Source organism: Seriola dumerili, unplaced genomic scaffold (assembly GCF_002260705.1).
Source record: "Seriola dumerili isolate Sdu_G_001 unplaced genomic scaffold, Sdu_1.0 BDQW01000478.1, whole genome shotgun sequence".
In the NCBI taxonomy this organism is placed as follows: domain Eukaryota; kingdom Metazoa; phylum Chordata; class Actinopteri; order Carangiformes; family Carangidae; genus Seriola; species Seriola dumerili.
Genome location: NW_019174733.1, coordinates 2,652,178 through 2,671,892, shown reverse-complemented (window position 1 = coordinate 2,671,892; position 19,715 = coordinate 2,652,178). Strand labels below are relative to the sequence as shown.

The window sequence follows — 19,715 nt, the reverse complement described above, 5'->3', positions numbered from 1 at the left end:
ATACACATAGTTGTCATGTAACACGCCTGTACTTGCATATCAGTATAGTGCTTGGTTAGACATGGCAGTATATAATTGTCAGTGCCATAGCACAGTGTTTGTGACTTGGACCATAGCCAGTACAATGGCCAACACCATAATGTATTTTTTATAGCATGGTCAATAACTTGTAACATAATTTGGACTGTACATGGTGAAACTAAAAATATCATCACAGTATTGAACTTTTATGTAAGATGGTGAAGGTAATACTGACAATGATTAATCAACTGAAGCCGTTCAGTGCAGCAGGCTGAATCGGCTGGGATATGAAGGGCAAGAGAGCCAAGAAAAGGAAATCTATGGACTTACATTTAACAGCCTTTATGGCGGTGGACAACTCCGTCAAGGAGAAGAGATGTTTGTGGGAGACTACAACACAGTCTCAGAGGCTGAATTGGTAAGTGGAAGGGGGAAACACGATTAAGGGAACGGAAGGGAACAGAAGTAGACAAAAAGGAGTTTCACAAATTTTGGTAGGTTAGATTCCGCTCATTCCTTCAGGCCAGGTTGAGCTATTCTGCAATATTTTATCAAGGATTTAAAAACAAGCCTGTGTAAAGATAGATGATACACCTGTGGTGTTCTATCAAAAAACCTTCATGTAGCTGTGATCAAATCCTCTTTAACCACAGGGCAGGTTAAGCTGCAAACTATTTTGCCAGTAATTAAACTGATGAGAGATAATCATTTAGGTCAGGTTGAGGGACAATATGTAAGAATGAGCTGAGATGAGGCACGCAGCTAATAGTAATGTTAACCCAGTGAAAATTAGATGTTTTGCATGACTTTCTGAACATGCTTACAAATGTAGCCTGATGTGTTTGCATTGTTGACTGAGGGAGATGTTAGTGTTTGGATGCTGATTTGCCATTGCTGTTGCCATTTGCAATCATCTTGCACAATAAACTTCATAGAGAAAGGAAATGCCAAGCTTGAAAGTAGTGCTAAAATAATCGAAATCTCTTAAAAATTGCTTTGATTTATCCCTTTGCTGTCACCCTCATAAACTACCAGTCACTGATGTGTGGTATTTGACTTTGCCTGTCCAAAGTACATAAGGGTTAATTCCATCACGCTGTCCTAAGTCTCGTCCTCCACAATAATAGATCATTTTAGTCTGTGATTGATTTTGATTAGTCAGATCTAGATAGTTTTTGTCTGTCCTCAAAGACATGCTTGAGAAAATAAACCTGAACTAAACATAACCACAGCGTACAATAAACTAGAAGCTCCGCTTTTGAGTGACACACAGCAGCCATGAATCATGAACGCGCTGCTCAGTGTGATAAAATACAATAAATATCTGGCAAATGTCAGCTGCGGTATTGAATCTGCTTATGATCCAATGGGAAATACTGAGCCCTGTCTTATGTCTAGACTCGTGGTCCAAGGTGCAACATATTGTGTATGAAAATCCCACCAGAATTTGTAACATGAAAAACAAAAACTGATACATGTCAACCTGAGGTCCTTATCAAGGTTTGTCAGTGACTGCATGTTCTTCTTGTGCTATGGTTCTGTAGAACCTGATGCAACTTATCCTTATCCATCCATCACTGAAGGTCATTTTCACCACTAGATGTGAATATGAGTGTGAAAGGGATTTTCAATCTATGTGTGTTAGCCCTGTGTTAGACTGGCGACCAGTCCAGAGCTTGGCCTATTCATTGCATGCTGGGATAGGTTCCAGCACCCACAACCCAGAACAGGATTACTGGGTACAGTAAGTGGATTGATGGATGGATATCCAGTATTAATTTTTCTCTTGGAAAGGAGCTACAGCAGTAGCATTCATTTTCTTTACCTGCTTATTCATATTCAAGGTCGCAGAGCATATCCAAGCAAGAAGTGGGTGGAAGGCAGAGAAACACCTTGAACAGCTTGCCAGTCTGTGGTATTAACGAGAAGAAAAATCTAATTGTGATTTATCTCACTGCACTAAATTCAGCCTCGTTTCATCTGAAGAGTGCAAAGTGTCTCTCTCCCAATGTGGGAATGGTATGTCAGAATAATTTCTCTTTTCTTCTCTTCTCTTCTCTTCTCTTCTCTTCTCTTCTCTTCTCTTCTCTTCTCTTCTCTTCTCTTCTCTTCTCTTCTCTTCTCTTCACTTCTCTGACAGACACATTATGAGGATGGAGAGTACATCATCAGACAGGGGGCCAGAGGAGACACCTTCTTCATCATCAGTAAGGGAAAGGTGAGAACAGTGCCTCTAGCCTACCACTAAAATAATCATCACTGACATCACAACGCAGGGCATCATGCGACACACATGGCAAAAGACACCTATCTTTTAAGCGAAGTTGTAGTATTTTTGGGTGGACGTGGGCTGTCATCAATCATCCCGAGAGACATAAGTGCCGCCTCTTTCATCATCTCTTGCAGCAGGAATGGGAGCATCTGGAAAGGAGCATGGAGTCACTTTCATTTCACCTTCCTGTCATCAGCACTGTTGGAGGGCTTACATGTGCTTGTATTGTTAACATGTTCTGATGCCTAGATTCCCACCATTCTTCCTTTTCATCTTCTCTCTGCTCGACATGTTCATCATATGAATCAGTTTCCTGTTTCTCCTTTCACGTTCCCCTCTGGCACATTTTACACTTTTTCTTTCACTTCCTCTCTCACCTTCACTTGTTAATGTTTTTCCTCTGGTCTCCACTACCGCCCCTCCTCATGATTGTTACATACATTTATCAACAATATACTGTAATGCTCAACAGTTAAGATTTAAGCATGGCTTATTAAGATGTTCAAGGCAGATTAAATGGCATAACAAGAGACTTTTGTCTTTTGAAATTTGAGTGAAACAAATTCACAGCATTTTCCATTAGTACACACATCCAGGATGTAAGTGTCATTGTAAAATATGAAGATACACCCTGTTCACCTACTCTTCTTGAGCCCAAATAGACCCAAGTGGATGACCTACATCACATACAAATCCGATAGACTCAGACATGAACACATGCACGCAGACACTCCTGACCTTATCAGTGCTCTGCGCTTGGTTATTTCCACATCTCAAACTTTGTTTCTGTCTAGACGGCAGACAGTGAACTTTGTCTAGAGGACTTTCCACCAAATCTGGGCGTCTCATAACACACACACACAATTTTACCTTTTCTAAGTCCCTCTTCTTCCTCTCTTTGCTTTTTTTTCCTGTTCCCACATGACCATATCAGTGTTACACTGTCACTTAGTTGTAGACAGCATTACAGTGTGCAGGTGCTGAATACGCTGACACACCTGTGCAGAACTGGCTAATGGATGAAGGGAAGATCCTTTAATTAGGCGAAACAGCCGTCTCCATTCACTTCCTCTAAAATCTACTCAAGCGCCATCGCTGTGACTTGTGAAGCCTCGCGGCACAGCACAGTGCCATCACTCACATGTCATCTGGCTAATGAAGTGGTCAGCGGCGCCTTGCAGATCACTGCACAGAGATGGCAGTCACCTGGTTGTAACAGACTGCCCATGCATGAGATGTCTGTCACACCAGCACTTCTCCCCGCTTGTAATAGTTAACCTGTCATCTTGAATGAGCATTTACATGTCAAATTGTTAACATTTTATTTCAGAATGACGTCTAAATGAAATGTTATCTATCTCAAAAATCCTCCCCCCTCTATGCGCCACAAATCTTCATACTGTTAAACATCACCTCTTCTTTCTTCACTTCTGTTCCATCCTCCTTCCTGTCGCACTCCTCTTTCCTTTTAAACTTTATCATTCTGTCGCCAGGTTAATGTGACCAGGGAAGATCCGCCCAATGGAGAGCCCGTCTACCTGCGCAGCCTCGGAAAAGGTGACTGGTTTGGAGAGAAAGCACTGCAAGGGTAAGGTTGTTCCTAATAACACTGCCTCTTCCAATTTAAATCTTCTGTTCTCCGACTGGTTCTGTCTCCTTCACCGTCACCTGCTTTCCCTCTCATATTCACTCACAACCTGTCCTTCCTCTTACACTAAACATGCATCTTTTCTGTCTAATTTGCCATCCATCAGCCCCTAGCTCTCATCTGTCTCCATTTCTTTCCACCACTCACTCTTCTCGACAGGCGCTAAATGTTTTTGAAATGCTTAAAGCTGGGCACACATTATACAACTTCAACTTACTGTAGCTGATCAGACACATTTTGTGAAACTCTCTGAAAAAAAAGCTTGTTAAGTTTGAGCTGATCAGAAAGAATGAGTCAAAACTGTCATAGAAATCCAAATGTTTTTTTCTTCTTTTATCAGCTTTGATTTTTTTCCCCTGTAACTCAAAATATGTTAAGACAAGTTTTGAGCAGAGAAAAGTTTTAAATGATTGGTTATGTAATGGTATTCCTAGCTGATACTATACAAACAGCACAAGTATCGCTTGTAAGCTATGTCACACACACAAGAAACTACAGAGAGGAGAAGTCATTTATTGTGACTGGACTTTTGTGTTTGAGAGTCATGCAGTGTGCTCCCAGCTGAAGACTCATTTCATTTCGATAATGTTATCAGCCCGATTTTTGAATTCTTTCGTCTTTTCTTTTGGTTTCTGTCATGGTTGTCGGAGTATAATGATATCAAGGACATCTCCATGCTGTCATTGACTGAAATAATGACTTTTCACAAGTTTTTTTTTGGTAACATTTGTGTGAAATATATGAGCATAGTTGCTGTTACTAACACAGCAGCTCAAGACGATAAACCTGTAATAAGCAGATCTAAACCAAGCGTGCACAGTCCCCAGCATTACAAACATTTATACTATGTAGACTTGTGCCAGGAACATGTTTTCTGGCTGTGATGATGTACTGATGCAACTTTGAAGTAACCAGCCTGTACATACTGTAGAGATTAAGTGATTCGCTACTGCAAATACTTTCAGTGAAAGAACACTTGAGTGTAATAAAAATATTTTATTTGGTTTCTACCGTCAAACACCATTGCCCTGATGTGATATTTTTACCCTGCTGTTTGTGCTGTCTTGTCATGACTGTGCGCTTCCACAGACAATGTATTATTAAAACTGAGAGAGGGTTGAGATGGAAAATAATTGGAAGTGTGTTATGTCTGTGAGTGGTCAGGTAGGAACAGATAACATACTGTGTGCACTCATGCACATACATTTGGGGGTATGCATGTGCATAGCCAATAGTGTCAACATGAAAAAAAATGGAGATGTCGCCATCTTGTGGTAATTGTTAAAACCACCTCAACTCAGTTCGCAAGCTCTTAACAGTCACACCTCAAGAGCATATTATAAACACATCAAAACACAAAGGAAGCTAAGTTGAACCAAAGCAATATTCTGAAAAAATGTCAGAGAATGTGTTGTCAAAACACATTATAAATCATTAGTTTTATCTGCACAAGTATCACTCCAGATATTAAAAAAAAGGGGGGTATTCAGGCGACAGCTGGAATTGCACAGATGGTTGGGCTCTCCCCATATGTTGAAACTAATGACAAGAGGATATAAAAGACGACAGAGCATTAAAATGCGTGCAGAACATGTGAGGCACAGGAAGCTTGATCTCTTGGCAGTAGGTTGTTTCAGATAGAAATTTGATCTTTTTACACTAATGAGATGTAAAAAAAAAAAACTAGCTGTTTGACGAATGAGAGTGTGACTCAAAGTACTAATTTATAATGGATTGAACAGCTGTGCTTCCTTTGTGTTGAACTGTTTGAATTTTCTAGGAATTCACTGATTTCTTGGAAACTGCAAAAATTTTGATGTATCACACTGACTCATATATTTAAACCTCTTTATAAATACATGATATATCACATATATCCTTAAATGCATAGTGCACATATGCAATAAATATGTACTGTTGCTTGAATCAGATTTCAAGTAGTGTGCAGTTTTGAAAAGCTCTTCAAAGCACCTTCGACAGCATCTCATGCTCTGTTTAATCAGGAAAACCATGTCTTTTGTAGACCCCGCTCTGACAAAGTGCTCTCCTCACCTCAGCGTCTGTTTGGCATTGTTGTTATCTGTTGTCAGGAACACCTTTTGTCTTGGAGTGTCTTGAGCGAGAGAAGCCTGTTCAGCTACACCTTTGATGGTCAAGCATGTCTCGCAAATTTAAATGATTGAGATGCTGGCCATCTTGAAACCAGGCTTTTGATCACAGCGCCCTTCTGCAGGGCCTTCTTTCTAATTAGAAGTTAACTGTGTGTGTCCTTGCTCATGAAACTCAATAGCCCCTACTCAAAGGCTACTCAGTCCATCTGAAGACGTTGCCTTTGATCTGTGAGAACAACATATTTACAAATCAAAGTCTGTTCTCCTGCCAGCCATAATGGTTTGTTAGAGCTTGTCTGAGTGCTGGTCTGTGATGTGTGTGTGTGTGTGTGTGTGTGTGTGTGTGTGTGTGTGTGTGTGTTTGTGTGTACATTACCGCAGCCAAAGAAATATCAGATTACATGTTTTCCCTAAAGGCTTTGTGTATGTATAGCCCTGAACGGACGCTTCAGTATATATGTATCTCATCCCAATAGGTGGATGTTCCAAAAAAAAAAAAAAAGGGGGAGCTCCGGTTTGAAACTCTTGTTTGGACGTAGCCAATAGCATATCTGATGTGACATTCTTCCTGTCACGATGAAGTATGAACTTTCATTTCCAGTGTAGATCCATCAGTAGCACAGACAATGTCTACCCTGACCTCCGCTCTTTAGTGTACTTTGTGTGTGTGTACATATGTTTCTCTGTGTGTGTGTTCCATGAGAAGGAATTGAAGGATTGTTCGAAAAAGAGTGATGTCACTGACAGAAATATGATTGGCGTCAGTGTCAGACCAACAATAGACCTGTGATAAATCACTATGAGAGGCTATGTTTGTGTGGGCGTGCTAACACAGGTACCAGTGAGAAAATGAAAGGAAGTGCAGGTTTCACAGACATCAGGACTACACAGCAGTTTTTCCTTATTTGTAGCTGGGTTTACGAAAAATTAACACAACAGCATAAGTTTCTTCTGTTTCAACAGTGACAGTCGTGACATTTTTTGGAGAGATTGCTGTAAAATTTTGTACACACACTGATGGCCCCCAGTCGACATACTATTATGGTTTTGGTGACTCCCTGATGTTTTTTTCTAAGGCCGCCATCCAACTATTGGATGGATTTCCAAGAAATTTGCACACATCAATTACACAATTTCCCCCCTGGGACGAATTATAATCACTTGTGGTGATTCTTTAATTTTTCCTTTGGTGTCATTATCAGATCAATGTTTTAATTTGTCCAGTAATTAAGTATTATTATGACTTAACACTTGCAAAATGACACACCCATCAGCCTCAGCTATACTTGGTGTTTTGTGATAAAAGCATGACTGTACCTATACTTTTTACCAGGTCTGTGCACTCGATATTGTACTGGCCAGTGTAACACATTGCTGGTTGAAGCACTGTGTTGCAGCAAAAGTTGAGCTACAATCAACACCTTTGCCGAAGTTTGCTATAATGGCAACCTTGCTACACCAACACAGTGATATCATTGAAATAAATGCTGCATTTTTAATTCTGAGCTTGTTGTTTTGAACACGGCCTTATAGATTCAGCGCTTTTGCTTTACTCCAAACCATAACTTCAGTCTTTTAATAGCTCATCCTCCATGAGTCACAGCTTTAACTTCTGCCTTTTACTTATTAAATATAAGTCTGTATGTTTTATATTGCTGCTGTATGTTCTGGTCTTGAATCCTCTGTATATTTTACATTCCTCTAAAGCATGCCATTGGTTTTTAGACTGCTGGAGACTTTATGCAGCTACTGCTCTCTTTTCTCACCATCACAACAAGAAAATAAACTATCAAAGGTCTGAAGCTTTTTAGAAGATGCTTGAGAAGCATTTTGTAAAAGTGAATCCCATGCTGCCTTTTTTTTTATTTTGGAAACACTCCACAATTGTTGTGTTGTGAAAAGAGACTGCTCCTTCAGAGTTTCCCACAGGCCAAAAATGTATTTTAGGTGTTGGAAGCCAATCGGGAGGGGTGGGGGGTGGGGGGGTTGAGGGATGAGGGGAACTGAAAACAGCATTAAGTATTGAGAGTCAGCTGTAGCTAGAGCCCTGAATTCACAAAATAACCAACAATTTCACAAGTATGTACCCTTCTGGCAGACTGATCTGTCAACTGCATGTTCAAGCAGAGATTTGTGAGAAACACAAGCACTACCACAAAAGGTTTTGTTTTTGGGCAGGCCATTAAAATAATTTACTCAGTGTGTTCAAGTGTTTGTGGCAAGCTCTGATGTCTGAGATTTGAGAGTAACCTCTCCCCGTTATCTTTTTCAAACTGCCCATGTTTGGTTATTAACAGCATAGCTTGTAATTAGAATAATGTTCAGCAGCTAACACTTAAATATTGAACGCTGGGGCTTGAAAAATTTGAAGCAATCTTCGATTTCATAAACTGAAGCCAGTGGCTGCCTGGAATAGTAAGAATTTTATATTCATTAACGTAAAAATGTATGGTATGCCTTGCAAAGTGGTCATACTCTGCTGTTATCAAGAAAACACCCAATTTGTTTTAAATGGGGGGAAAAGCTGCACAAATTTTGCTGCAGTCATTTACTTAAGCGCTTTAATACCAAAGCGCAAATCACTGTGTTTCCCACAGCCACCTCTTGTTCTTGCCCCAGTCCTGACCCCAGATTCACTTCCCTCACTGCAGGCCGTAGCTACTGCCTCACTCTCAGCCTCCAAGCAAGTGCGTTATTTTCATAACCCCCTTCCTGGGACATCAGATCACTGTCCAATTACCAGGTTCATTTCAACCATCTACTGGAAATCAACACCACAGGCTTCCTCCTGTGTAAGTCCAAAGGACATTCCAGACACAGCATGCAGCTGCTTTTAGTGTGTCTGTGCTTGTGCATGTGTCTGTTTTCCAGTGCATTTGTTGTTGCACTGCAATTAACAAGTGCAGAGCCATCTCTGGCTTAGTGGATGACTTAGGCTCAGCAGTGTGCAAATGAATCATTCTGACGGATATTGTTCAGCGATTGTGTTTCACATGGAACATCGCTTGTATCAACAGGCAATGGCACACTAAGTTGTTTTCCTCAGCTACAGTCGAGCAGTGGGGGACAGGTGTAACAAGCTGCTCTCTAATATGAAACCCTGGAGGTCTCTTAAGGATGATTCACACTTACGTAACCACTATTTCAGTATAGCCCAAAGTGTTGTGTTGTTTTGTTGTATCACCATGGTTAGTAAATGTCATAAACACTGTACACTTCCTTTTATGAGACAAATTAAGTCATGTAACAGATTGTGGGTGTTGCTGTAGCCGGAGCTCATTATCGCTGATGAGAAAAACTGATGGGTGTGTATGTGCTTGTACTAGAAAATATAGCCTATAATTTGTTAAAATGTTGTGTTAAAGTTAGTACAAAAGTTATTTAAAACCAACAAAGTTGTCTAAATCCTTTGCATGCTTGAATTATCAACTAATGAAGCACCTTTGTTGTGTCTTTGGAAACATATATGACATGAATTGAAAATAAGCTTTTTCAAGTTAGTTAGGCAGGTAAATTTGTAGAAGTGGGAGTGATAGCTTTTGTAAAGTGACTACAGCTGGCGGATTGTCACTGGCAAATTCACAGCTGGCATACAATAAGCATTTGTGCCTCAACAGCCATTAACAGTGCAAGATGACTCCCTATTCAGCTCCTGAATATTTGAATAATCATCAGCTTAAAGCTATGTTATAATCACACTGAACCACCTATTTAGTAGCTTAAAAATGAACAAAAGTGTATAACCTTCTCTTTTCTTTTCTTTTCTTTTCTTTTCTTTTCTTTTCTTCTCTTTCTAATTTGCAATGAATTAAATCAATCCCCCTGTTATGAGAACATTTGCCTCAAGCTAAGTCATACAATGTAACAGACATGTGTGATGAACCATTGAGAACTAATTCCCACTGAGTGTCACTCATCAAGACTCTAGTTCCCCAAACTAATTATCACACAATCACTATTAACAACCATGGTGTAACACATTGTCTTCATCTAAACTGGGACATTTGTTGTTCTTTCACCCATTAACCTGGTTATTAATACTGTAAGTGTTCTTATGTAAATGCTATCGAATGCTGTTTTGGGCAAACAGAAGAGCAGGTGGAGCAGCGTTAGCCAGAGTATTGTGTTAAGAGCATTGATGCAGGTTACAGGAGCTTATCAGAGGTGAATGAAACACTCCATGTTATGCTAGCCAGCGGGCCCCAAGAGTCATCTGTTAATATATCCTATGCCCCTAACACTAACACTGCCTTCCTCTCCACTGTTGTCTTCTGCTCTGTAGCCCTCACCTTTCAAAATTTGTTGTTCCTCCACCAGCTGCGGCCTTTACTCAAAGCGGTCAGCAGAGAGACTGAGGCAGAGTGTGTATGTGTGTATGTGTTTGAGTTTGTGCATGAGGTGGAAGGGGGTGGTGGTGGGTGGGGGGGCATGTGCGTGTGTGTGTTTGGAAGAAGGAAGGCAGAGGGGGTTGACATAGCATGAGGAGGATTTGTCACCTCAGCTCATTGAAATAGGTTGCCATATGACTGAGTTCAGGTCAGACACAGAGTGATTGTCAGCAGAATTGAATCAACTCTTTTCACATCGAGAGTGGAGCCTGTTTAGCTTTTGATTTGCTCCAGAGTATGATCTTTTTTTTGCTTTTTTCGAAAAGATGGGGCATGAAATAATCTGCTTATGGGGGATCCCTCGAAGAGTCTCCTGTCTTCTTGTAATATTTTAGTCTGCGTTAGAGTGGATAACACTGCACTTGGATTGGAACTGGAGCGCACCACAGACGTACCACAGGCGTATCTTTTGTTGGAGGGCTGCCCTGGGCAGTGTGCTGGTTTACAGTTAGAGCTTATTGCCGTGGGAGAATTTTTCAAAGTGAAGGATGGATTCTTGGGACACAGACTCAGAGGATTCATGCGATTGGGGCGACTCCTCTGAAGAAGCATCATCGTCAGAGGAAGATGAACTTGATGTCAAATATGATAAAGAGTAATGCCAATCATGCAGTGCTGTGTGTTGCCTGTTAAGAGTGATGTTTTCATTGCGTGACGGTGCCCCTTATGAAGTGAATGGAGTTGAATAGGACGTTACTGACTACATTGCTGTGCAAGTGTTTGGCTGGTGCCATTTTCTAAAGTCTGATAAAAAAAAAATTATATTGAATAATGATGCGAGTTAACGACGGCCGCACACTGTACAAATCAAATGTGCCTATTTTGCTAACGTGTGTGTGATCTTTTTCTCCAGGGAGGACATCAGGACGGCCAACGTCATTGCAGCAGAGGCAGTCACCTGTTTAGTCATCGATAGAGAGTGAGTATCAATAAAGTTAATCCCCACAGAACATACTGATTGTTTCACATTGCCAATCATTTTTTCTTTCTTTAGCATTAAAAAGAAATGCATTGGGCCTTTGGTACAAGAGCTCAATGAATGAATGCTTGTTCTCCTTGTTCTACTGTGATGATATATTTTACCATTTATCATTAACACATAATTGTCATTTATGGCTACAGTGGTCATTTATCAGCAAAAGTTACGTAGTGTTGCTTTAAATAACAGCTCATATAGTTTAGGAGTGATAAAAAAAACAACAACAAAGCAATCACCTGAAGTCTACCGATAGATCTGGCGTCTATGTTCAGGACTCAACTGATTCTCATCTAAATGTTTTCCAGACACGGACAGAAATAAAAAAACGTATTAGATTTGGACATGCTTTTTTAAGTGATGCCAAGAAGGCAGGTGTAAAATGTGTCCTAACCTCAACTTAAGTAAAGAATTTAGATTTATACCAGATTTGTGCAGGAATGATCTCATGAGCTGTTTTTTCACTTGTGTTTTTCAGGACATTATCAAGAACCACATTTCTCAGCTTCACATTGCCCTTTATACTTTCTCAGCTTAAACATTTGCTAGTTTTCTTTAATTGTAATAACATGACTTTTAATTTCATTGCAAAGTTTATCGTATTTTTATGGTGAGATCATCACTTTTAGAAAAATAATGTAGATCCAAAGATGTTGATATGAGGTCACTATCTGAAGAAGAGTTCAGTCTTTGAGCATCTTTGTCTTTTGCATTAATTTGTGTGGTGAGCACAGAGACTGATGGGTTGGGTGTGGGGACGAGATGGTATCAGCTTACCCAGGGCCTCCCACTGGCCTCAGGGAACACAGCATGAATGGCTATCCTCATTGCTAGCAGAGGGAATAGTGAGTGAGTCATCCAGCACAGGTGATTAGCTCTGCCATTCACTCTGCCTGTCAAAGCAGCAAGCAGCTATTGCTGTCACAGCCCACAAAACTAGCTCATTTTGTGCGTGTTTGCCACCCAGCCAATTACGGTTTGTTGTCTGTGCGCATTTTCATGTGTTTTCTGAATGCCCATGCATGTGTAATGCGTTCAAAGGAAACATTACCACTCAAGAGGCAAGGTAAGGTAAGGTAGGGTAATTGCAGGAGATGTGCTAGAGAAAAAGGAGGAGATAGAAACTATGGGGAAGAGACATAGAATAAAAACAAGCGGCAGGGAGTCACAGACTCAGTGCAATAGAAACTGTAAGAAGCCAAACATTTAAAGAAAAGCTCCGCTCGGAAACAGTCCCAGCTCACAGGCATTATGGTCTCAACAGGAGGAAACACCAGATGTACTGCATCTTCCGCTGACAGCTTGATGAGCCTTGAATGAGAACTATCTCAGTTTGTTGTTCTTCCAGGCTGGTTGGAGTCTTTTATATAGGCAGCCATATCAGAGAAATGAGCCAAAGCTAAGTTGTTATTTTTCATGTACCAGATCTCTCCACCAGTGCAACTTTGGAAGATTTTATTTCAGTGGGTTAGTGTAATGTGTAGGTTATTATTCTGCAGTTGACATCTCATCATCATCTTTCTTCATCATCTTTCTTTCACTTTAACTAAGTGAATTTTGTTTTAATAAAACTGAAACTAAATTTAATTTAATTTATCAACTCAATGTAATTGAATTCATCATTCAATGAATTAATCTAAACATTTAATACACTTAACACTTTATATGACTTTAGTCTTCATTACATATGTGAGTCTGGATGGACATGGATGTAAACAGCAACTTGACTGGGTTTTGGAGGCATACAACCACGAGGCGGAAGTTCTAGTTGTAGGCTTCTCGCTAAAAGCAGATTGATGAATATTTAATTGTAACTGGCAGTGGTTTTTATGACATGGTCATAGATTGTACCAGTTTCTTAGACAGATCGCCTGCATTTTGCAAACTGCTTTATTCCCTCAAACCATAAGCTATTCATTCACTTACTGAAAGTCAAGAACATGTAAATTACTTTAGGCTGGATAGATTGTAGATTCTTGAACCAACTAAATGCTTCAAAACATTTCGATTGTGGGCTGTTTTAACATTTACTGTCTGTGTTGCAGTTCATTCAAGCACCTGATTGGAGGTTTGGAAGATGTGTCCAGTAAAGGCCATGAAGATGCTGATGCCAAAGCCAAGTAAGACAATTAGAATTTATGATTATGTGTGAATTCATTAAAATACTCACTATATTACAATGTATTATAAAATTCTCAAACATATCTTATAGCTGTGTGCTTCAGACTTGATTTCATGTTTTAATCAATTAACTTCACAAATTAAATTTCACTTTCAATAATTCAATTTAAAACATTGGTATCATATTTGTGATTGCATGCCAGCATAAATGTTTTATAAAGAAACGTGCTCCCGGCCAGCGGTTAATGCATTGTGCCTTTAGCTCTGTTACATAACCACACGATACCCGACTGACAGGCCAGAAATCAGAGGCTATGACCTCTGCCTCTATTTCTGGAGGAATTAATATGCACTCTGTTTATTGTCGCTATGGAAACAAGAGAATAGCACTATAGAAGGCACAGGACACCTTGGCAAAGAGGTGGTCATCTATGGGTTCAGACAGCCACGTATTGGCATAATCTGATACTTCGCTCGCTTAGTGCTATGTTGTGAGTCAAGGTGAGGAGAAACAAGAACCTGGTAATGACAGATTACAGAGAGCGAGAGAGCAAGAACGGCTTATCACCACAAACAGGGAGAGAGAGAGATGCAGATAGATGGAAGGGTTGAAGAGAGGCAGGGAGAGAACAAGGCGGGTGACAAAGCACACCAGATTTCTATCCAATGCTTCGGATTTCTAGCTGACTGCTGAGTGACAGTCATGTTTGCAAGTCAGTGGCATTTAGTGAGCAAAGAGCAGAACATAACACCAGTTAATGTGTTGTATAGAGGCACTGAGGAAACAGAAGATGGGTATAATTGGGGGAGGAGGGGTGGAGGGCTCAGTGGCTTGTGCCTGGCATTCAGTCCTGGCCAGGTGCCCCTTATGGCTCACTACCACTGATGAGTGCCCTGCCAGTAGATGTGTGTGGTAAAAAGAGACCTGCAGTGTGCATTCACTACACTATTCTTCTCACGTCTAGGTCTAAAGGAGAGCTAATCTAAGATCTAAGATTGATTTTCTGCAAATAAACAACAAATAATTATTTTCGCACAACTATCATTTGTAACCTTCCACATCCATCCTGTTCTCTTCTACTTAAAATAGAGCCGCTCTCTCCCTCTGCTCCCTTAAATCTGTCACATCAAAGCCACTTTCACCCTGATTAAGGTAGCTTCTTCTTGCCGTACGCTAAATCTGTGTGTGTGTGTGTGTGTGTGTGTGTGTGTGTGTGTGTGTGTGTGTGTGTCGTCTCTTGCTGGCCCTCCCTGCCCAGCAGAGCACATTTGTGTCTTGGTGAGGAAAACCTGAGTCAAGGTCCCACAGTGATGGAAACTATCTCTAATTGGTCACAGTGGAGAAGCTCTGTGCAGCAGCACTGTTGCTATATCGCAAGCTACAGCTGCTCTCTGCGAGGTTGACAGGTCTTTTCTTCAAAGACTACCTCCCTGCTATGTGCTATGTATGCACATTGTTTTTGATTAAGCCGCCGCTTCTCTCTGCAGGGGGAAGCTCACGCTACACAAACTAGAGTGAATACATCTATTTCTGCTGTAATGTTTCACTTGTATTTCTACGCACATAAAACTTGGTCTGGCCTTTGAGTTACAGTTCCAACCTAGAAAAGCAACGTCCCTGGTTTGCATCCAGATCTCTCTCTCCCCTCATGTCCTGTCATCTCGACTGTTTACTCTCTTATAAAGGCATGAAATAGCCCTAAAAATCATTTTTAAAAGCTGCTGTTTCCTGGTGATTTTGTGGAGTAATTTAAACTGTCCTCTCATAGGCCAGCAGCTGATTTCATCGTCTTTACTTTTGTGGTGAAACGGGTTTGTTTTTTCAATTAACTCTTATTAAAATGCCTCAAATCCAAGTTTATGACACTTGCAGATACCCTGCACTGAGTATAAATAGACTGCTTTACATTTCCACTTACATTTCCTGCTAAACATGGCACTTCCAGCAAGAAAACTCTATGTGATTGAAGATTGATGAGATAATATGAGCCAGTATGAGTCAGCATTTCTGTCTGTTGAGCAAGTGTGGTTCAATAAGCAGGAATTGCTGGTAAATAAAAGTGTCATTTAACGAGAGTCAGCTTCAAGGTCGGATATGCTTTCTTCTCCTCCCTCCTCTCCCTTGAGTCAGGCGAGACCAAGAAAAACCGGAGCAAAGGAAATGAGGATAATAGCACTCAAACACTCTCGCAGACACATACACACACACACACACACACACACACACACACACACACACACACACACACACATACACAGTAAGACACATGGGGATTGCATCATTTTATATGATCTCATCCGTTTACTGATACACCTTATCACCCACTGGGGTGCTACTTGACCCACAGTGGAGCACTTTGTATAGCAGTGCTAGCAATGGATTTGCCAAGTAACAGTAATAAGTAATATTTTATTTCAGCTTCATATAAGTGCCCTCAAAATACGTGCACTATATAACTCTCTGTGTGTGTTTTCATTCAAGGTCAGGGTTTAGACATCTATTTAAGGTGGATGTATGGCTTCAGTCCCACTGGGTCTGCTCACCAGTTTCATATTCCAATTTCCAACATCTAGTGTTTCAGCAAAGGACATAGACAAGTGCTGTATTTTTGCCTAGTTGAAAAAAAGAAATCTATCAGAGCATTTCTGTTGCTGCTGCAGTAAGAATCTCCACTAATGATTGACTTCCCAGAGCTTACTGTATGTGTCCTCAGTTAAGACACAATGCGATGGCAAGTCTTTTTCCTGAAACAAAACTATTCATTACAGTCCACTAACAACTTCTCCAGTTGGTTTAAAGGTTGTCTTCTTTTATTCTCTTTAAGAAGGGTCCATCTTTTGCTCAGAATAGAACATAAGAGTCGTTTTGTTTTTCATGTTCTAATTAATACAATAGCTTCATTTTGTGGTTCAACGTTGAATGGCATGCTCATCAGCTTACCTACCTTGATCCATATAATGGGGCAACACTGCCATCTGCTGGGAAATTACTACTGTTACTATTAAAGCTTTTTGAGGACCTTCACAATGTAAAATGATCCCCTGATCCCTTTAAATCTTGACAGAATTTGCAAGACCTCCTTCATTAAGAGGATCCAAACACATGCCCACACATCACAGACTCTGTGTGTGTTTTTCTCTGCGTATGTGCACTCATAAATCCATGTAATGTGGATGTGGCGGTCACCTTGACCTTATTAATAATCCTGTCTTAAACACAGTAAATCATGTCCTCTCAATTACTTCTCTTCGTCCTTTTCTTAAGCAGAGAGTGTTTTCTGGGCTGGCTTCCAGATGATGGGAGGGGAGAAAAAGATGAAAGGATCACCTGGGAGTCTCACATGCCTATATACACAGACAAATAAACAGTGACTGTCCTGGTAACCTCATGTGTTTCTGAGAAACACAAGCTCAGTAACCTGCCACCACGTGCAACTGCAATGCCCACTGACATTCAGCTTGGGGAAAAGGCTTTATTGTTCTGGCTTGCAGTGTAATTGTTGTACCTGGTGGATCCTACAGAGTGAAAGTCCCTTTCTTAGCATGAGCTTAGCATGAAGTATGATGTCTCATTTGCCATTTTATTTATCAAATTCAAATCCAGAACATTCCTCATAAAATTAGTCAATGTTTAACTTACTTTCATGTAAATAAACTTAACCTCTGCTGCTCCATGAAGGAAGAAACTTGTAGAGGTATTTTTGATAAATGTCTGTTATTGGCAGACGTGCCTGTTTTTGTGAGAGGGAGAGAGAGAGAGAGAGAGAGAGAGAGAGAGAAAGAGGAAAGGCCTGACGATGATAGTGAGTTCCGAGTGACCCAGAAAAACCTGTCCAGGCTCAGATCTGTCCTAAGCCCACTGATCCAGAGACTGAGCTGATGAAACTCTGTCTGGATCAAACAATAACCAGAGAAGACATGGGGCATCTGAGGATAAGGGATGGACACGTGGAAACAGTCTCCCCTGCCAGCGTGTGCAGGTCAGCAATGGCATGCTGGGGTGGTCAGTGGCAGAGCCAAGGCATGTCTTCAGAGCCAGCTGAGTACTGAACAGTTCATGCACCGGACACCCCGTCTTTGTTCTTTCCTATCAAGAATGGGGACAGGCTGGGGACAGTTAGTCTGTGTTCAAACGGAGGTCAAAGTGGTTTGCCAGAGTATGAAATACAAACACATCCTGTTCACGTGTTCATATTTATACACTCCACATCCTCTGCAACATCCTTGATAGATTACTATGAGTTAAATCCTCTAAGATTTGCAAACAAATGAGCTCTAGGAGAGACGGATACTTTGTCTCAGGTTGTTGAAAGTGGATTATCTCTTCTTTCACCCTTCCTCTCATCTCTAATCCTGTCCCCATTCTGTCTTTTCCCTGCTTTTCTCGGTACAACAGGTATGAAGCAGAGAATGCCTTTTTCTTCAATCTCAACCTAGCTGACTTCAATATCATCGACACTCTGGGAGTTGGTGGCTTTGGACGTGTTGAGTTGGTAGGAGGCACTGTACTGTGACAGTAACATGAATGATTTCTTTTTTATTTATTTTTTTTCCACATCTGTGTAATTGCTCAACAGGCTGCTCAGGTGAATGTGCAGGCTGATCTTTGTGTTTGAATTCCTTCCTTTCCATCTCACTGCAGGTTCAGCTCAAGAGCGATGAGAACAAAACCTTCGCCATGAAGATCCTGAAGAAACGGCACATTGTGGACACGAGACAGCAGGAGCACATTCGTTCAGAGAAGCTCATCATGCAGGAGGCCCACTCTGACTTCATTGTTAGGTACACCCCCTGAACAGCTACACTGAAGGGAAATATAAATAATCTAGTGTATATACTATACATGTCATAAGGATCAGTACAGCCAGAAGTAACTGGGCTTGATTTTCTTTGTGGAGCTTGCAGGTTCTCTGTCATGTTAATAAAGGTTTCCTCCCACATGTACGTCAAGTATATTGCTTAGTACTATAAATGCAGAATGAATGTGAGTAGGAGTGCTTTGTGTGAACCTGTTTTTTCTGCTTTCTTTGCTCCATTGTGCTGGAAAATGCTCCAGCATCTTGTGACCCTGAAAGAGAAAAAGGAGCCACAAAGAATTAAAATTTTTTTTGCATTCATTAAATACTATATAAACCATTATGCAACACTATATAGAACACTATTTAAAAGTTCAGCTGCCCTTTCAAATCCACTAGTTGTTGCTGCCTTAAGCTTGAAATAAATCTAACTTTTCTTACAATCATTTGGCTATAGTAACAAAAGTCAAGTAAACAAAAGATGGTCATGTTTCTGACCATACACAGTGTTAAATAGATAAATGAGTCATTTTGATCTAAAATTGCCTCCTATACAACTAGTGGTAGCATTTGTATTGATTAAATAATTACACTCCAAAGCTTGCGTAAATATACAATTTTAATTTACATCGACTCCTAAATTGGTGTCAACAGTCATTTTGCAAGATTAGGTATCTTCTTTTAATTTTGGAATATTCATTTTGGACTCTCCACATTGATTCATTGCACTTGTCCAGCGAGACATTCAACAGATATTTTTGCATTTGACAGCTGTTTAAGATAACATCCACTTTGTGTTTTCAGACTTTATAGAACCTTCAAGGACAGCAAGTACCTCTACATGTTGATGGAAGCGTGTTTAGGAGGAGAGCTGTGGACCATTCTTCGAGACCGGTAAGCTGTGTTTCTCCAGGCCAGATACAACTGAACTGTGTCATATTTTTGTTTCTGCTACTGACACCAAGAATGAGTATTACAATGAGTAGAGTGTTGAAATTTCAGTAATAGAGCCAAAACCTCAAGTATTTCAGTCCTGCTCATTCGCAAGATTGCCAGTGCTTTTCCCTTCAGTTTTATTCATACATTCCACATTTTGCTCAACATGAATTACAAGTTTAGACATGTGTGGTTCAAATGTGTTAAAACATGTGGTGATTAGATTGTTTTCCTGACAGATCTTAATTTGTTTTTAACACCTAAGATAAAATCTTCATTGGAAATCTGTTGTGGGATCCATGAAGAGACTGAACCTTCTAGTTGGTCTAAGAAACAACTTCATTATTGGACTACTGCAGACTATCTGTCAGGAAGCAGCCAGGACCTGTCTGCATCGTCACTTACTTTATTCACAGTTCAGCTCTGTTGCCTCTCTGTGTTTCCAG

The 19,715-nt window shown here is 40.5% G+C and overlaps 1 protein-coding gene across 2 annotated transcripts in view; it reads left to right on the top strand.

Annotated features, from left to right (window-relative positions):
- Positions 1-19,715, top strand: part of LOC111235208 (cGMP-dependent protein kinase 1) — a 78,860-nt gene that overhangs the window by 57,346 nt on the left and 1,799 nt on the right. For both annotated transcript variants that reach the window (XM_022763576.1, XM_022763575.1), the window contains exons 6-12: positions 2,162-2,239; positions 3,787-3,881; positions 11,294-11,359; positions 13,462-13,536; positions 17,934-18,030; positions 18,180-18,319; positions 19,138-19,227. In XM_022763576.1, the coding sequence (XP_022619297.1) occupies positions 2,162-2,239; positions 3,787-3,881; positions 11,294-11,359; positions 13,462-13,536; positions 17,934-18,030; positions 18,180-18,319; positions 19,138-19,227 (641 nt within the window). The remainder of the gene's footprint in view (positions 1-2,161; positions 2,240-3,786; positions 3,882-11,293; positions 11,360-13,461; positions 13,537-17,933; positions 18,031-18,179; positions 18,320-19,137; positions 19,228-19,715) is intronic.